General features: G+C 62.0%; 1 protein-coding gene across 1 annotated transcript; it reads right to left on the bottom strand.

Moving 5' to 3' along the window:
• Positions 1–9,982: 9,982 nt before the first annotated feature.
• LOC117651349 (carbonic anhydrase-related protein 10-like) lies at positions 9,983–13,733 on the bottom strand. The gene is made up of 9 exons (XM_034395310.1): positions 13,500–13,733; positions 13,372–13,419; positions 13,038–13,174; positions 12,656–12,943; positions 10,930–10,996; positions 10,675–10,829; positions 10,477–10,608; positions 10,361–10,403; positions 9,983–10,279 (listed from the first exon to the last, which is right to left on the bottom strand). The coding sequence occupies exons 1-9, from the start codon at positions 13,540–13,542 to the stop codon at positions 10,248–10,250; spliced, it is 945 nt and encodes a 314-aa protein (XP_034251201.1). The 5' UTR covers positions 13,543–13,733; the 3' UTR covers positions 9,983–10,247.
• Positions 13,734–18,373: the final 4,640 nt, after the last annotated feature.

Below are 18,373 nucleotides of genomic sequence, written 5' to 3'. Positions count from 1 at the left end.
CTCGTGCCGTGTGCCCCCGGGGCCCCCGGGGACGGCCGTGCGGCGTGGCGGCGTGGCCGGCTGGCGGGGGCACTTCCGCGGCTACAGCTGCTGCCAGCCGAACTTGGTGCTGCCGCGCTGCCGCGCTGATTTACCTATTCAGAACTCGGCGACTCTTCATTATTGTAAGCTTTATTGGATGCCGCCCTCTCTGCTCTCTGCCTATCGAGGCTCGTCCGAGCGTGCCGGGGCGGGGCGGGGGCGGGCGGGGTCGGGCGGGGTAGGGGCAGGTGGGGTGGGGTGGAGCGGCGCCCCGAAACTCCCCGTAAGTCGCGGCAAAAGGAAATTCAACGCGGCCCCTTGAATTTGTTAATCTCAACTAGAGAGCCGCGCATTCTTTGAAGTGTTCTCGAAATTTCAACGAGTTAGACGCGCACAGTCCAGGCGCGATGCGAAAAGATTGAAGCTTCCTTTTTTTCCGACTCACCAAAAGTCATTGAAATCAGCCAGGACGCCGCAAATTGGATTTACTTGACACCACACGAGGTGATGACTCAGTGTAATCGGTAATCCCCTACCCTCCCCGCCCCGCCCCGCCCCGCCTCGCCCCGCCACGCCCCGCCACGCCTCGCATCGCCCGACGCAGACACCGTAATCCGGGACATAGACAACAATAATGCGAGGCAGGCATAAGGGGTGCGGCAGGTCGGCTTGGTGGCCAATCACCATGGATCCACAACACCGTCAAAAGGAAAACAGCCGCAGTGCGACGAACTGGCCCACTGCTAATTCGAAACAGGCGTGTGTAAATGCAGGGATCTCAACCATTTGTGAGAACGAAATAAAGTATTGTGCGCGGCGAATCGCATGCGCGATAACTTGGCGCGAAGGAAGCAAACAATCTTCCGTGCTGAACAGGGCGGGCAGGGCTCGGGGCAGGGCCGGGCGCCGCCCGAGTGGATTCCAAATCTAATCCAGCCGACTTGGCGTGGCTTCCCGCTCGCTCCGCAAACTTGACCCGGATAAAAAGGGCGGGAAAATGTCGAAAAGTGAGCGAAGAGACTGATGAGAACGCTTTGTGCCTGAAATCCCTCATGTCAGACAGCCCGTTGTGGGCCACGCGAGGGTGTGTGCGGCCCGCGGCCCCGAGGAAGGGAGGTTGGGGGCCTTGGCTGGGGCCTTGGATGGGTCTTGGCTCACGCCCAACTCGTGCTCGCCGCGTCCTCCGACACCGACCCCAAGAGGCTTATCGTATTCATGTAAGAGCCGGGCAGAGCACGGTCGAGCCCTCCGCGGACACCCCGAACCGAACCGGCGAACAGCTCAAGGCGTCATTCGTGTGGGGAGGGGGCAAGGCGACGAGCAAGGCGACGAGCAAGGCGACGAGCAAGGCGACGAGCAAGGCGACGAGCAAGGCGACGAGCAAGGCGACGAGCAAGGCGACGAGCAAGGCGACGAGCAAGGCGACGAGCAAGGCGACGAGCAAGGCGACGAGCAAGGCGACGAGCAAGGCGACAGGCAAGGCGACTTAGTAGCCCCCACTGCCGGGTACGCCGCGCTATCTGGGATTGAGCTATTCGTTACCGCGCGATGACTGGCTGCACAAAAACGGCGTGCTCCGCTCCGCTCCACTACGGCGCTGTGCAGCGGCTCGGTTTCGAGCGGGCCGCGCGGGGCCGGGCACAGCCAGGGCGCAGCCACGGCCAGGATACACATAAAACACTCGCCGGCTTATCTGATCACGCCTGCATTGTAACGAGCGACTCACCAGTGGCCCGCGGGGCCCCTTCTTCTCTCTCTCTCTCTCTCTCTCTCTCTCTCTCTCTCTCTCTCTCTCTCTCTCTCTCTCTCTCTCTCTCTCTCCCTCCCTCCCCAGGGCCTGAAAGGCTGGCTTAGCCCCGGAGTAGTCTTCCCCCGCCGTGGCTCACCACGAGCAATACGGCTGCGCGCGCTCTGGGCTTTCAATTTCGCGAAAGAGCCTCGAAAGCTGAGGTTTCGTGGAATTTTTTTCAGAAAATGCTCGGCGAGTGTGGGCAGTAAGTTTCCATAATTTGGGCGTCGAGTTACGAGCCGCTGCTGTTCTCAACGTGAGGCCGGGCTGGGCTGGACTGGGCCGGGTGGGCTGGGATGCGTGATGGAGGCTGGGCCGCTACACTTGGAGAACTCCTCCCCGCGGCGGGGCCGGCGAGGCGGGCCTCCTTGGTTATCGTCTTCACACGCCACGAGGCGGGCACAATGACAGACTCGCTAATCGCTCGGCCCGTTCCGCTGCCGCCGCCACTGGCCATCGAGCGTGGGCTGGCGTGGCGTGGCGTGGCGTGGCGTGGCGTGGCGCGGCGTGGCGTGGCGTGGCGTGGCGTGGCGCGGCGTGGCGTGGCTTAGCGCGGCGTAGCGATCGCAGAGTGGCGTTCTCGAAGTGCTCGATGTAGTCGCCGTGTCGTTGTGTCCATCTTCATTACTCGACATAACTGGACCTAACCTAAACTAACACGATCGGTCGCTGAGTGGACAGTATTCCTCCTATTCCTCCGCCGCACAGCGCGCGCTGGCAGTGCCTTGCACCGCTGCAACATTGTTGTTGCCGCGCCGAGGCCACACGGTGGGGCCACACGTGGCGCCGCACGAGGCGTGAAGGCGGAAACAGAAAGCAGCCGAGCCCGGCCTGCACTGGTCGCGTGCCCTAACCGGGACGCCGGCAAATGCAGGAGTGACTTCACTGAGTTCCGGCACAGTCCCCAGTTCGAACATCAGACTACACGAAGGGTCGTTCACAGTTCACAGTCATTCAAAATCGGTATGCATAGGTGTTTACCGGTCGAAATTAGTTTTCAAAAACCTCTTTCAAATCAATGAGGCGGGGCCGCACCAGCACGGCGCCTTGCGGACGGCGGGTAGGCCGCACGGTGCGCAGCCATGCCGGCGGCTTGCCTGCCGGGCACGGCGCTCTGGCCTCAGCCCCTGGCCGCGGCCGAAACAACTCGGTTCTCCGCAGTTCCCAGCGTTCTACCCCCACCCCGGCCCCGTCGTCGTGGACGTCAAGGAATGCCGCGGGAAATTCCACGGACCGCCTCGGACACATCGACAGCCACGAATCAAATAAGCAGAGGGGAAGCCCCAAGGCCGAGCAATAAGGCGGCCTCACCGTCCAGCAGCCCCGAGCAGCCCGCCTCCAAGACCATGGTGTCAGAGCGGGCCTCCTCCGCACAGTGGGCCGGACAACCGGTGGAGGCTGCCACAATCCCGGACGCGCTTTGAGCTCCAGAGTCGCAAAATGGAACTCGAACCGAAAGCGCGACCCCACCAATGGCTTGCTCTCCCATTGATAGGGTCACACGTTCGGTTCGAGTAGCGAGTCTCTCGCTCATCGCGTGGGCTCATCAGGTCACAGCGTAACCTGGATAGTCAAGCCCCCGCTCTCATTCTATCTCCTCCCTCTGTGCGGCCCCAGCTATTACACCTCGATACCCACGGTGTCTCGCAGGCTACTATCAGCAACAACAACAACACACAAGAACAAGAGCCCTGTGTCAATAACGAAAAATAATGTCCCTCGTACCTGACCTCGGCCGAGAGCGCGCTGCGGGCCGATACGATACCGCTGTTTGGGGATTGGCCAGCAAGGCCAGCAAGCCGCACGACCTGGGCGCCGGCCCGCCCAGTCCGCCTGGCCCGCCCGGCCGCAGGACAGCGGTCGAGGGCCCGGGAAGGGCTTATCACCCAAAACTAAGTTAGGGCAACCTTTATGTTGGGGTCCAGCTTCCGAGGTATTTCACTTCCACATGGGGAATAACAGGCAGAAAACCAGTCAACTGTGTGTGTGTGCGTGTGTGTGTGTGTGTTCGTGTGAGTGCGTGCGTGTGTAACGGGGGAGAGAAAGAAAGAGTGGTGCGTCGGTGTGCGTGCTTGTGCGTGCGTGTGCGTGTGCGTGCGTGTGTGTGCGTGGCTGGGTTGTGTGCGAGCGAGTTTGCGGGGAGCCGGGGAGCCCGGGCGGGCATGGGATGGGGGTTAAGAAAAACAGACGCAGCAGGGTTAAGTGTCAGCGGCAGCGTGGCGAGTTGTAATGTCTCCCCCGGCGGTGTTAATATCCCTTAGCAGCGTCTGAGCAGCAGTGCAGTGTTTTGACGAAGGGGTCTCCGCGCACGTGCGGCGGCAAGCGGCAAAGTCAAGGAAAATACGCCGGCAACTTGTCGAAACTCTCTCCGGGAACAGTTTAGCTCCTCCTGCTGCTCGTGCTGCTGCCTCTCCTGCTCCTCGTCTCCGGCCACACCTGACTACGCCCCCCGCTGCCCACACGTCGGCCAGACCGCGCCAGACCGCGCCAGACCGCCACGCCGGGCGGCCACAGACAGGCGCGTCACAACAGGAAGGCACCGAGCCGAGTTCGCGACTCTTCGATGCGAGAGACCACTTCTCGGGGGGAAGGGGGTCCACCGCAGCAAGCCCAGTGAGCCAAGCGAGCGAGCCGCCAAGTCCCTCGTTTGCCTGGAAATAAGTAATCAGGAAGCCGAGCCTTGTTTGCAGTGGAGGCCCCAGGCCCCGGTCAAGGAGCGCCGCTTGAGAGTGTGCGTGTGTGTGTGTGTGCGTGTGTGTGGAGGACGGCGGCATTAGTATGTGGCCCTGGACTCTTTGTTCAGTTGGAATGAAACTTGGCGTGTTTTGTTTGGGGGCGCTCCCATCCCTTGTGTGGTCCAGACCTCAGGGGTGTGGCGGGGTGTGGCGGGGCGGGGGTACCGCTGGACCAGCGGGCTAACTTTAACAAGATCATTTTCCACCTTGCACTTAATGAAGTTGGCCACGGGTCTAGGCCCGTCGAGGGGGTGGGGGCTGATGAGCCGTCGAGGGCCACTCGGCCGTCCGAGACAGCGGGGCGAGCGGGGCCGGCCAGCGGGCAGCCCAGTGCCGCCCCGCCACCCGACGGCCCGACGGCTCAAAGTGTCATATTCGTTGCTTACGGCCCCGTAATTTGTTTCGCACTCGTAAAGGCGCCAAGGCGCAGTGCCTTCGAGCGGCCGCCGCCGCGTGTGAGCCCGGCGGAGACGCCGGCGGGGAGGCGCACAGTTTCCATCGCAACTTTTGGGCTGTATAAAGGCGAGGTGCATCTGATAAGGGGATTTGGCGGCAAGTGCCGTGTTGCGGCTTGGAGGGCCTGGGACCGGGGTGACCGGGGACCGCCGGGGACCGAGGCAGCTCATTAAACTTTTTGACGAGATAATTGGCAAGATGGGCCGCCTTTGATTGGGCCCGGCTGCGTCGTTCGGACAGCATTTTGGGCGCTGATCTCGCTCGCCTGCCCCGAAGGAGCTTCGCAGATTTTGACGATGAATGGAACTTGCAGTGGAGGGCCGGCTGTCCAGTGTACTCGCCTCAGCAACGGCGAGCTCCTTATCGAGAAGGCCGACTCCACAAAGTCTAATTTTTGTTTGTTTTTTTCCACAGCTCTGGCGATTTGACGGTGCACGAGCTCCGAACTACTGCGAGGAGCCCTGGGAAGGTTCTGGCCTGAATCTGAGGACCACCCCCCTGCGTGCCCACAGGGCCGAGGTGGCTGCACGGCGAAGCAGTGCACTGGAACAAGGCCACGTGGCGCGTTGCTGAGACCTGCTTCGGGGGCCAGCGCTGGCTGTGCTACCTGAAACAAAAAAAAAACATCCATCGAAGCCCAAAGCGTGGAGCCCGGCCGCTGCCTGCGTGCCAAGGTGAGACAATCACGTCGGCCAGCCTCGAGTGCGTCACCTTTGTTGTCTGTCACTTTTGTCTCGCCAAAAGTTTTGTCCGTGCGTCTCACCTTTAGATTTTCAGTGTGTTCCAGGGACCCTGCCAGTCTTGCCATCACCCCAAATGCGGCCCTATTTGCTCTCAATTTGTGCCATGTCAACACGAACAGGCGAATGAGGCCTGCAAGGGGAGGACAAACAAGCGGCATCTCAAAGAATGCCAGCGCCAGCCGCGCCGGCCGCGCAGCCCGCCTGCACAAACAGGCAGTATAAATACTTTCGCCGCGCTTGCCTGCCTGCCCGCCTGGCCCGGACGCAACTCAGCAAGGAGCCATCGACGACAAGCCACTTTGAGGAAATCAATGCACTGGATCGTTTTATTTCGTCCCGTTATTTCCACATCGTTTTTTTTTTGCTTAAAGTAGAGGAAATTATTTATAGGTGAACCCTGAAAACGTTTCTGCGCTCCTGGACTCACTGCTGCCACGCTCTTGTTTTCTCTGCGGAAATCACTCTGTCTGTCTGTCTGTCTGTCTGTCTGTCTGTCTGTCTGTCTGTCTGTCTGTCTGTGTGTCTGTCTTTGTCTCTCTCTCTCTCTCTCTCTCTCTCTCTCTCTCTCTCTCTCTCTCTCTCTCTCTCTCTCTCTCTCCCCCTCTCTCTCCCCTGTCACCGAGTTGATTTTGTGCCGCTGCGGCTGGAGGCCCTGCCCCGAGCGCGGGGACTGCGGCACTAATACCCGTAGAGGGGCTGGCGCCCTGGCGGCGCGGCGGGGCCTTCCGTGAGAGCGCCTACAGGTGTGCTGGCTGTGCCTGGGTGTGGCGTGCCGCACCTTGTCGCGACACTCACGTGGCCGGCGGGGGATTTAGCAGAAATAACACGGGGATTAGTGCTCCCTCTGAAAATAAAAGTTGGCTGCCTTGCGGATCAGCCGGAGCCTGCCGCGGGGCGCAGGGCGCTCCTTCGGCAGGGGGAGGAAGTGTGCGTTCCACTCTCACACTGCGAAAAAAAAAACAGCAGTTTGGTGTGGAAAATGGAGTACGGAGTACATACCTCCCGTTTTCCGGCTGTCCGTAGTCCCCGTTACGATCTGGTGCGGATGCGCACAAAAACCGGTTCGGTTGACCCGGGAACTCTCTAAAAACCGCCCGTATCTCTTAACTGTGGGCTTCTCTGGGAAAAGCAGGAATGTTTGTCGAGTTTAACGGAAGGTGGCCAGGCCCGGACGGTCGAGTCACGGCGTTCTCTGCACAGCGGCCCGGATTAATAATGGACCAGACATGTCCCGTACTTTTCGTACTTGCTTTTCCTACCAGTGACCTCCATCCGGGCCGGCACGTCAGCACGGGACCCGGGATGAGGGCGGCACGGCCCGGCACGGCCAAACTGCACTGCGGGGCGGCGAAAGTCGGCTCGCTGATTCGGCCGTGTTTACCGACCAGCTTGTAAAAGGGGAGTGCAGCCACTGCAAGTTGGCCGAGTTACCTCGGGCAGCGCGGCAGCGGCGCGGCAGCAGCGGGCCCAGAGCCGCCTTGTGTGAGCATCGCCAGCTCAATTGAGCAGAGGCCAAGTTTATTAATCAAAGTTTGGATTCGGGGACGCCGGGCCGCCGCTCCGCGCGTCGCACCAGGTGCACCAGGCCGCCCCCGCCCCGCCCCGCCCCGCCCTGCTCCACCGCCCCACCCCACCCTGCCCCGCCCCGTCCCACCGCGCCCCACCTTGCCTCGCCCCGCTCTGCCCTTGTGTGCGTGCGTGAGTGCGTGTGGGCGCGCACGTACAAATGTCTGGTCTTGAATGTTCCCCCCGTCTTGGCTTCAAGTTTCTTCTTTAATCTATCCAGAGACTCCAGACCGCCCCTTTCCCCTGCCTTCCCCTCATCCTGCCACAAGGCTCAGATGCTGTCCATTCCGCTATGTCGCAGGATCGTTGAAAATTGCGCACTTTCCGAACAGATTTTTGGCGCACCGGGACCATACAAACCTGACCTAGCCTAACCAAGTTTGAAAAGCGTGCAGGGTTTATAGACCCTGACGGCCACTGCACAGTGGGCCAGAATACCCATGGAGGCGGCCAAACTCCTAGGCGTGTTTTGAGCTCCAGAGTCGCTACATGAGACTCGAACTGAGCGTTTGTTCCCACCAATGCATTCTTCTTCCGGGGAGCACTCCATTGCGGTGGGATAGACGTTCGGTTCGAGTTCCCTCTGGTGCTCTGTGCCGTGCTATGGCAGTGTGCAGTGCCTTGCATGGAGAGCCGTCCAGTGCCTTGTGATGCTCGTGATGCAGCGCCTTCCGCAGTGCACTGCCTCGCAGTGCAGGACGCAGCGATACACATCGGACCGATTCCCCTGCGCACGCGACCCTGCCATTCGGCCAGTCAGCTCGCTGTGGCGGGGCGGTGCGGGGCTGGGCGGGGCGGGGCGGGGCGGGGGGCGGGGCGGGGCGGGGCGGGGCGGGGCGGGGCGGGGCGGGGCGGGGCGCGGGTCGAGTGGAGGGCTTTCGGCTTGTCAGATCCCTCGCCGGGTCCGAGAGGTCCGAGATGTCCGTGGGTCATCAGGCCGTGGCCGTCCGCCCCGACTCCGCACTCTCGACCCCCGCGCCAGGCCGCCCAGGCCGAGCCAGGCGGTCGGACAACCGGCGCTCTCGGAGAGCTCCCCAGCAGATGATGCATCATCCACCAAATGAAAAGACGACGGAAGCATCCATGCCAGGTGGGATTGCAGCACTCCCGACAAAGACAAGGCCGACTGCGTCGCGTGCGTCGCGTGCGTCGCGTGCGGCGTGGGCGTGCCGGGCCAGACCGCCTCGAGCGAGGCCTCGAGTATGGACGTCACGCCCGCCAACCCTCAACTAATTCAACTTTGTCAGTAGGGCGACGAGTCTCGCCTGCGGTCGGGGCGCACTAGCGCAGCAGCGCGCCCCGTCCACGTCGCCAGTGCTACCACACTGCCACCACAGTGCCACCACAGTGCTACCCGGAAGGGGAGGCTGGCAGCACACCGCTAAACCATCTGATTATGCAAACGAGCGCTGCAATGGCGCCGCTATCGCGGCGTTTTGCGCTAATCGACATCTGTTCGCCGCCACCGGTCGCTTCGGCCAGGCGGAGTGGCGCTCAGAGAGGCAGTGCTGTCCTTGGCCACAGGCAAGGTGTCCTCGTGGCCGTGCAGCCAACCCACGACCGATGTCAATCATTGAGCTCACTGCCGTCTCGCTTCCAAGGGCACAGCGACACCGCGTCGGCGTGCTGCAGCGTGAAACGCAACGCGCGACCGAGGTTCGCAGGTTCAGCGATCAGTCAAGACTGCAGAGACAGCCGGAGCGGCGAGTGGTGCGCCATTACTCACCGCGTCCAATTAAAACTATGGCAGCTTATTGATGAATCCGTGGGACGCTCTCTCGGCCTCGCCTCTCACCTGCGCCGCGCTCGGCGCCTTCACTGCAGGGCGGCCTCTGGTTTTCCCAGGCAGCCTCCGGTACAGCTAGTGAAAGATGCAGGGAGTTCCTGGGAAAACCAGGAAGCCCTTTTGGCCGTGTATAAGGTGGGATACTGATATTATTCCGATTTATTCTCAAGTTGTTTGTAATAGTGTTGGTTCTGTTTCTGAGGTTTTTGGGTATTGTTAATTTTCTTTACCGAGGACTCAGAGTGCACGCTCCATGAACGCCTGGGCAATAATTCAACAGCTCTAGTGGCCTTTCCACGTCTAGGACGTCCCGTTGTCCGATAAAAGAAAAATCGGAGGCAAGGGTTGCGTCACAGTTTTGTCGTATGCACCCTTTATGACCCCGCCGGTCTAGGAACGAAATTTGTGACAGGTTCGTACGAAAAGAGAGATTCTCGACCCCTGCGCGAATACTACCTAATATGATTACTGGCAATCTCATTCGTGGCGCATTGATCGTGTGTGTAGTGTTTGCCGTTGGTGGGAGGGGCGCGGCGGGCCGCACCACCGCAATAAAAGTATACTGCCGCGGAAGTCGGCCTGGTCGTGACTTGGTGCCGCGTGTCCCCGCCTCGTCCTCGCCCCCCCCCCCCTCCCCCCTCCGGCCCCCGGCACCGCCTTGCTCGCGGTAATCGTCCTCCGAATGACAAAGCAACGCAATCAAAGTGGCTGGCTTCTTGCTTTACTTCTCTGGGCCCGGGAAGGGCCTGGGCCTGGACGCGGAAATGGCGTTTGCGGGCCTAATGGGTGCTGGCACAGATCTGAGGGTCACCGCTTGGCTTGTGCGAATGAGGAAGGACAGGGGAAGAAAAACAATTCGTCAAATAATACAATAATGTTATGCACAGTCATATGATACATCCACTACGACGACGAAACCATAGTTATGGCATATAACGTTTTTGATGGTACCAGGACCAACTTATATAGAATAATAATACTTTCTTAGCACAGTCTGGTTTCCTAAACACTCCATTCTACAACTAATGTCCAAAAGTACACTACGATATGTTTTCTTGAGCAGCAATTTTTTTCTGTAGGCAGGAAGTATTGATATGTATCGTTGCTTTGTCGATGCTCTACGAATGGCATCTGTGGTATTCGTAAGCTTTCTACAAGATCTCGTTGTCGGCCCAGGTAGTCGCTGCGAGGGAAAATAGAGGACATTTGTGAAACCGAGCTGTGAATTAAAGATTAGTTTGTCTTGGCGAGGTTGCCTGCCTACCTTGGTAGTGCATGTCTCTGTACATGCTCGGACAGTTTTTCCCCTGAACAAAAGATAACAAGACTTTAAATGTTTTGCTTCAGGCGGTGCTCTCAGGGAACCGTTGCTGGTCGTACCTGCTCGCGGAAGAAGTCGATGTTGGTCCGCACGGTGCGGTGGTGCAGCGGCTGCAGCGGCCGGGCGTTGTTGCCGAGGGGGGCCTTGGGGGTCTCGGGGGAGCCCTGCATCAGCTTGCGCAGCGAATACAGCTGGAGGAGCAGATTGTCAGCGACGCACAAACACACATCAACATGTACCAGTGCCGTGACGCTCACCTCCTGCCTGGTGATGTAGATGGGCTTGTTGAGCAGGATCCAGACGGTGGTCTCCCAGCAGCCCGGGTGCGTGGTGCTGCCCTCGTAGGTCATGTAGTGGTTGGTGTCGGGCAGCAGCGCGCGCACCGACAGGTGGCGGATGGGCGTGGTCTGACCTGAAGGCAGCAGCGGGAGGGTTCAGTTCGCCCTTCAAGATCCACGGGCATTGCCTTCAGCAATCAGTGAAACAATTGGAGAAACTCTGTCCTCGCTCACCTCGGTGATGCACTTTGTTGAACACCGACGTGATGAGCCGCAGCTCCGGGTTCGGCGTCTCCCCGATCTGCAACAGGTCACCGCCAAACAGCCACACAGTCAGACACCGATTCGCACTGGGCTGGTCCAGCGCGGCGCTCGGACGGGTAGTCGGGGCAGCCCCCCCTCCCTCCCCCAACCCAGCCCCGCACAGTGGGCCAAAGCACGGCGCGACCGAAGCTCTACACGCGTTAAGCAGGACACGAACCGGCGTGTGACCCCACCAATGGATTCCTCGTTCGGAGACAATCCATTGATGGGGTCACAAGTTCGATTCTGGTCCCATTTAAGGACTCTGGAGCTCAAAACACGTCTCAAATTTTGGCCCTCTCCACCGGCCCTCTGGGTCACTGTGCGCCGTCTCGCTTCACCGAGCCGAGAGACTCGCCCGGCCGATCCCTAACCCTTTTTCGGGGCAAACTCGGATGACGCCCGCCGCGGCCACGTGGCCGCCTCCACCGGTCTTCTGGCCCGGTGCACTTGTCCCGGGCGCGGCGTGACGGCGACGTGGCGCGATGTGACGCGACGTAACGCGACGTGACGGCGACGTGACGGCGACGTGACGGCGACGTGACGGCGACGTGACGGCGCCGCGAGAAAAAGACGGCAACGCGACACGCCGCATCGGGAGCGCCATCGGGGCACGCCGGGGCACCGTCGGGGCACCGACGGCCACCAAAGGCAACCCAATTAAAAATAATTGCGCGACGCATTTCTCCCGTTGCCAGAGCGAAGGGGGCGAGGAAAGGGGCGATGGAAGGTGGAGAGGGGCGGCGGATTAGAAAGAGACTCGAGGGGCGTCGGGCCGCGGCGGCTGAGGCGGCCGAGGCGCGGCCTAACGCCGAGTGAGTGAGTGAAAGTGAGTGGCCGACACCGCCGTGCCGGCGGGGCCGACACACACCAGCCAACCGAACCCGCCACAGAACGAGCTCGACGTGTCGCTTCTTTTCACACCTTCTTGAACATCCACATCGCCCCACCGCCCCGGCTCCTTCGCGGGAACCGTGATCCACTGTGAGGCGGGCGGCACCCTGGGTCACCCGCACCCCTCCGCCACGCCCTGGCCACGCCGCACAAGCAGGACAGGAAGGGCACGCGTCCGCGGCTGAGTGATGGCGGCCTGGTTGTCTGGCGGCCCGGCCTGGCGGCCTGACGGCCCGGCGGCGCGCGGTCGCCAGATTGGACACCGGAGAGGACGCGATGCAGGCCTGGACCGCGCCGGCCGCGGCCGCGCGTGGCTCGGGTTGCTAACGATGGCACGGCGACCCGCGCGGCCTGCAATACAACACGCAGCCTTCCCACACGATCCATCCCGAAAAAGGGGAAGCAGAAAGGCAATGCGCTGCCACCTGCCGAGCCTGCCCGGCCTGCCGTGCTGCCTGTGGATGATGGATGGCCCCGCCTTATTGAGATTAATGCATCATTACCCCGTGCCTACACCGCCAAATGCAATTGGAATATCAACCCTTGCTCAGTGCGCCCTAAGCTCTACACGCCTTTTCAGCTCGAGGGTCGCTAAATGGGACTTGAACCGAACGTGTGACCCCCACCAATCGATTCCTCATTTGCAATTCACGGGTGGGGACAGACGTTCGGTTCGAGTCCATTTAGCGACTCTGGAGCTCAAAACGGGTCTGGGATTTTGACCGCCTCCACCGGTCTTGTGGCCCGCTGTGCGCCGTCCCACCTGCAGCATGAGGGAGATGGCCACGATGCCCTGCGACTTGTGCTGCGCCTCGGACATGTTGTGGTACAGCTCGGCGTTGAAGCCGTACAGCTGCAGCTCGCCGGGGAAGGCCTGGCCGCCGACGCGGTGCTCGGAGCCCTGGCCGTCGTGGGTGCCGTAGTGGATGTAGCCCTCCTGCAGCTGGTAGCGGTACGCCAGCGGCCCGCCCGAGATGTTGACGTGGTGCTTGGAGTCCTGGTCGACGCGCAGCATGAGCGACTGGCCCGTGTTGTGCAGCGAGCCGCTTATCTGAGGGGGACAGAGATGTCAGCTCAATTTTAAAAGATTAGAATTCGCGCCCCGCAGGCAAGGCCAAGCTTTCCCGCGCTGTGACGACGCCCACCTTGTGCTTGTCGACGTGCAGCGGCCGCAGCCGCGGATCGAACAGCAGCTTGTCGGCCTCGATGTTGACGGGCGACTGCCGGCGACCTTTGCTGCAGAGGCCCCACTGGGGGTTGATGAGCCCCCAGAAGCCCGGCCCTGCACCACAAGGCGGTCAACGCTGCACTTAATGGAGCCTCACAGTGTACTGTTCTCTCACTACTACCAGTAAAAAAGCAATTTCTAGTGAGGAAATCGGACGCAAAGAAGTCAGTCATATGCTTTAAGTTTGCAACTTTTTAAAATTTTCGGAAACGGCAGAGAGCGAGGATAGAGCGCAAATGCATGCCGTTTACCTGAAATTCCATCGTATGTCCACCATTCTTCCCAGCTCGTTCGGCCCTCTGGAGAAACAATAAATTAAATCACAGCGAATCGCACACACGGCAATAGAGCGAGGGCCTCGCGAGGTCCGCCCCCTCACCGTGAACCAGCGCCAGCAGCAGGAGCAGACCGACGCGCCGCATCGTGGCTACCGCTTCAGGACACTTCACGCCGCTTCACACCACTTCACGCCGCCCTAGCGCACTTCACACCACTTCACGACACTTGACACAGCTTCACGTCACTTCACACCGCTTCACACCGCTTGACGCCGCTTGACGCCGCTTCAGGTGCAGCATGGCACTGCGCGGCACTCGGCCGACGGCACGACCTTGGACGCGGCGCGGCGCGCGGCCTTGGAGGCCCCTCAGCGGCACGCGGCACGGCACGCGGCACAGCCCAGCGGGCTGCCCAGTGCTCCGGGTCGAGCGCGGCGAGACAGTGAGGGCACCATGGTGGGCACCGCGAGGGCACCGCCGGGGCACCCGCCGGCGGCGCTGCGCGGGGTCGAGCGGGGAGGCAGGGAAGGCCCACGCGAGCGAAGCGCGGCAAGACGCCCCGGCGGCGTCGGGACGCTCGGGGGCGGGGGCGCCACGCTGGCTGCGCTGGCTGCGGAGAGACGCCGCGCGTCGGGGAGCGCAGGGCGCGCAGAGCGTCGCGGCCGCGCAGCGCGCGCCATCTCGCGGAGGGGACGCCACTGCAGAGGACGGGCCGACGCGCCTCGCCACGGCACGGCTAGCGCGCCAACAGTTTGAACGGCGGCGCGGCGGGGATGGGCGCGTCTCGGGCGCGTCGCGACGCCGCGCTGCAGGGGTGAGGGGTAGCGCCGCGGCGATACCCCGCGCGCCTAGGCAGCGCGGCAGCGTGGGGTGGAGCGGCCATACCCCACGCCAAGGGTGCGAGAGGGTTGGATGCAGCGCCTCACAACAGATGGTGCGCGACGCTGCGCGTGGTGGAGGCCAGAGGGGGCGCTTGCAGTAGACGTTGTAACTCGCCCGGGGCGAATAGAGCAAGATAGAGGCGTGTGCATTATGCCTCATGCTCTGCGACGAGGCTCCACTGGGAAAACAAGCGAGGTGGTGCGATGCGGTCAATGTTCTGTTTGAAGGAAGGGGTTGCCAACTCGAGGGAATCAGTGCGGTAACCGGCAATCAGGTGCGTGGGTTCATCCCGACGGCGACACGACTGTTCGCCGGGGGCCCCAGTGGCCCCAGCCCGCACTCGGCAAGCCACTGCCTGGTACAATGGAGTCATACGCCACCCGTCACCTTCTGCACGATGGGCGACTGCCGAGAGGTTGTATACGTCACGGAGTGAGCGGAGTCATCACCGCGAGGGAAGCGCCCGTCGACGCAAAATTGCGAAGCCGGAATGTGGTCCGAAAATTGCGGACCCAGCGGGCGTCGATCCCCGGTCCACCAGGTTGGGAGAACAACGCCTCTACGCTCTCAGCCTCCGCAGCTCATGGTGACCTGGCGGTAAGGCGGTGTGTATGAGGCCAGGCTTGATCGCTTCGCCCTGTTAGCGTGCAGAAAAGAGCAAAGAAACGGCGGGACTCGAACAACCAACCTCGTTGTTACGTGTCAATGCCTCTACGCTCTCGCCTTCCAACGACTTTGGAATGCGACTCCACCTGAGAGGAGTCGTGTACAACAAGCCCACACGTCGGAGGTTCGACTCCCAACACATATTATTTAATTTTACTGCCGCACTCAGTGCGGCTCAAACCCGTGACATCGGCCACCCAGGACCATATGAGCCGTGGTGGTCTAGGGTGTACAGGCGTCGGTTCGACTCCTTCTGGCGAAATTTTGACCAGGTCGACGCGTACGTAGGACACCATCGTCTACAGCTTTTTCAACTGTTCTCGGGTCAGGAAGAAAGTCATTTTCACACCAAGGACAGTTTATTGAGAGCGGCACTGTACCGAAGTAACTGCAGTCAACGCGTCCTTATTGGGACCTGCTGCACCTGAAGGAAAAACATTTACACTGTCGAGGGCTTCTGGTTCCCCCTACCCTTCCTCTCCCCGCCGCGGTGCCGCAGTGCAAGTGGCTCGTTTATCACGCTTTTGATTTGGTAGTGTGGAGGCAAACAACAGCACGCGAACAAGCCGCCCAGGCTGAGTGCGTGTGTGTGCAAAGTGTGTGTGTATAGCAGCAGTGCCGTAGGGGAGCGCTGCTCCGAGCGAAGGGGTGGAAGAGGTTCTCAACCTTAAACCGTGGAGTGGATCGGATCATTAGAAGCACGCAACAATGTAGCGAGGCTGGCGAGGCGGCGAGGCGGCGAGGCTACCCGCAGAGGCCGTGGTGGCCGTGCTGCACCCCGGCCGCCTGCCGCACCCCGCCACGCAGCCCGACACCCCGCCGCGCCCCGCGCCGCCGCTGCTGCCCGCTGGCCGCCTCCCCCGCCGAGGCTAGCTGGGGCTAGCTGAGGCTAGCTGGGGCTAGCTGAGGCTAGCCGGCCTGGCTGGCCGAAGCCTGCCGACGCCCCCGAGTGGCTGGGAGGGACCCGAAGGCCCGAAGGGGGTAGCGACGCAGCGAAGGGAGGGGGTAGGTAAGGAGGGGCAGCATCTGATTTCCAGACGGCGTGAAAAGCGCGCCCGGAAGCCGTTGAAGCTTAAACTACTCCGGAAGCACGGCGCCACCCCGCCCCGCCCCGCCCCGCCCCGCCCCTCCTTCCGCACTATCTTCCTGTTTTGCCAAACGGGCCGGGGGAAGGGGAAGGGGGATATAAATGACCAGCAGGCTGATTCCGAATCGCAGTGCTCACGTCGTTCCCTCCCTCTCTCTCGCGCGTGTAGTCCTGGGGCGTGCCGCCGGGGTGCGAGAGAGACAGACCGACGAGGCGCCGAGTCGCTCTGCCGGGCCGCGCGCCGAGCTCGCACTCGATCCATTAGCGTGGTTTATATTGCGGATCAGAGACAATCGGAGATTCTCTTTCATCCGGCGAGGAGTGAGTTACTGCGCCCCGCCGCCCCGCCACCCCGAGAGGGAGGCAGGGGGAGGGGGAGGCAGGGGGAGCGCGTCGTCGCCGAGGAGTCGCGCCGACAAATGAGGATGAGAGCGAGAGCTCTGCAAGCACCAATTAGGAGTCATTCCATTCGCATGCGTGGAAACACTGCGGGCACTGTGTCGCGCCGCGCCGGCTCACGTCGCTGTCTCTCTCGCACTCGCGGCGGGGCCCGGCCCGTCGTGCGAGTGAGACAGGGCGACGAATTAACGCCGCGCCGGCACGTCGTCTTGGCGTCGTTCTCGGCATGTCTCAAATCAGGTTGTTCCGCAGCATTCTGTGGGTGGGGACGCGACACCCTCCCCTCCCCGCGGCGCCGTTTCCCCGCCACCCCGCAAACTCTTCCCGAAGACCGGCCAGGAACTGATAGGGAATCCCCCAACGAGGTGACCCGCCCTAATTCGCTGCTGAGTCGATTCGGCGTTTGCTCGCGCCCACTGTGCGACAGAGACCGAGCGGGCCTGGCCTGGCGGCGCCTGCCGGGGACTACACTGCTAGCTCTGCACGGCACGGCGCCACCTAATTGCCTTTGGCCGGGCCGTGATTGCTGCTGGCGCGGCGCAGCGGCGCGGCCAAGCACTGAGGCACTGCGAAGCACCCCACCGCGATGGCGGCACGGCAAGCCGGGCGGCAAGCCGATTCCCTTGCATCGGCATTCGGCAAGATGGCGCCGCGCGTGCGCCGCCGCACCGCACAGTGGGACAGGAGACCGGTCGAGGCGGCCAAACTCTCGACGCGTTTTGAGCTCAGAGTCGCTAAGCAGGACTCGAACCGAACGTGTGACCCCACCAATGGATTGCTCTCCCATCCCATCAGCGGCTCTGCTGCTCAAAACGGGTCGCGACGTAGGTTCGGTTAGGTCCCGGAAAAGAGTCGGGTCTCCGTTTGCATCAAGCACTGCAAATTGAATTGCCCGGGCGTCTTGCTTGCGACGGAGGAGTGGCGGTGCCGCCACGCAGTTTGGACGCCGTCCTGACGAGATAACCCCGTCAGGCGCGGCGCCGCGAGCGTCGGGGCGGCTCGGCCGGGCACGGCCGGGCGGCGTTGCAGGGACGGGGGACGCCACTCCACCACACTCCACTCGCCGAGTTGGCTCACGTCGCCGTGTTGGACGGCTGGACGAGCCGACCAGGGAATTTGATTGGCCGAATCGCGACGCTGAGGCCCGGGCTGGCCACGCCAGGGCACGGCACGGCACGGCATGGCACGGCACGGCACGGCAAGGCACGGCAAGGCAGGGCACGGCAGGGCAAGGCAGGACAAGGCAGGGCAAGGGCACGGATCGATTTCGCTCCACCGTAAGGCGGCCCACTGGGCAGGCCAGGCAGGCGGAGGCGCCGCTGCAGCCAGCACACGTTTCTCACGCCTTCTTAAATTCCAAGTGCCGCCGTGCCGTGCCGTGCCGTGCCGCCTCGCCGTGCCGCCTCGCCGTGCCGCCGGTCGTAAGTGGCAAGCGGCCGTGCGCGCCGCGCCGCGCCCGCCGCCGTCATGGCGTTTGGGGAGGGGGGAGGGGTGCGGTCCCGGGGGAGGAAAGATGAGATCCGTGGAGCTGGAGGCGCTGGAGGCGCTGGAGGCCCTGCAGGCGCCCAGCGCTCGTACTTACTTACTGCGAGTACTTCCCCGCCGTTTGTCACGCCGATTGGCTCATCGCTCTTCTTTCCGGTCTCACTTCCGGAAACTGGATTCGACGGCAAGACGCTACTCGTTATTCGGCACGCCACTGCTAAGAAATGGCACAAAAGTTTGGCTTCTTTCAGCTCCCTTACGGCGTTTCGTTCTAGGTTTCTGCGGGGTTGGCATTACGTTCTGACGTTACAGATGTACCGACCTGCTGCGTTTAAGCGTAAGCGCGTTTGCACAGCGACTACAGTCAGGGCCAAGATCCAACGAGTGCTTGAAACAGAGTAAAAGGGGTGCTTGAAAGTAAAGCTCCAGCGCCTGCGTGCGAAAACCGGGCGGACT

This window comes from Thrips palmi, unplaced genomic scaffold (genome assembly GCF_012932325.1).
Source record: "Thrips palmi isolate BJ-2018 unplaced genomic scaffold, TpBJ-2018v1 HiC_scaffold_5, whole genome shotgun sequence".
Taxonomy (NCBI): Eukaryota; Metazoa; Arthropoda; class Insecta; order Thysanoptera; family Thripidae; genus Thrips; species Thrips palmi.
The sequence above is the reverse complement of the archived record's forward strand: the minus strand, read 5'-3'. Positions and strand labels throughout refer to the sequence as shown.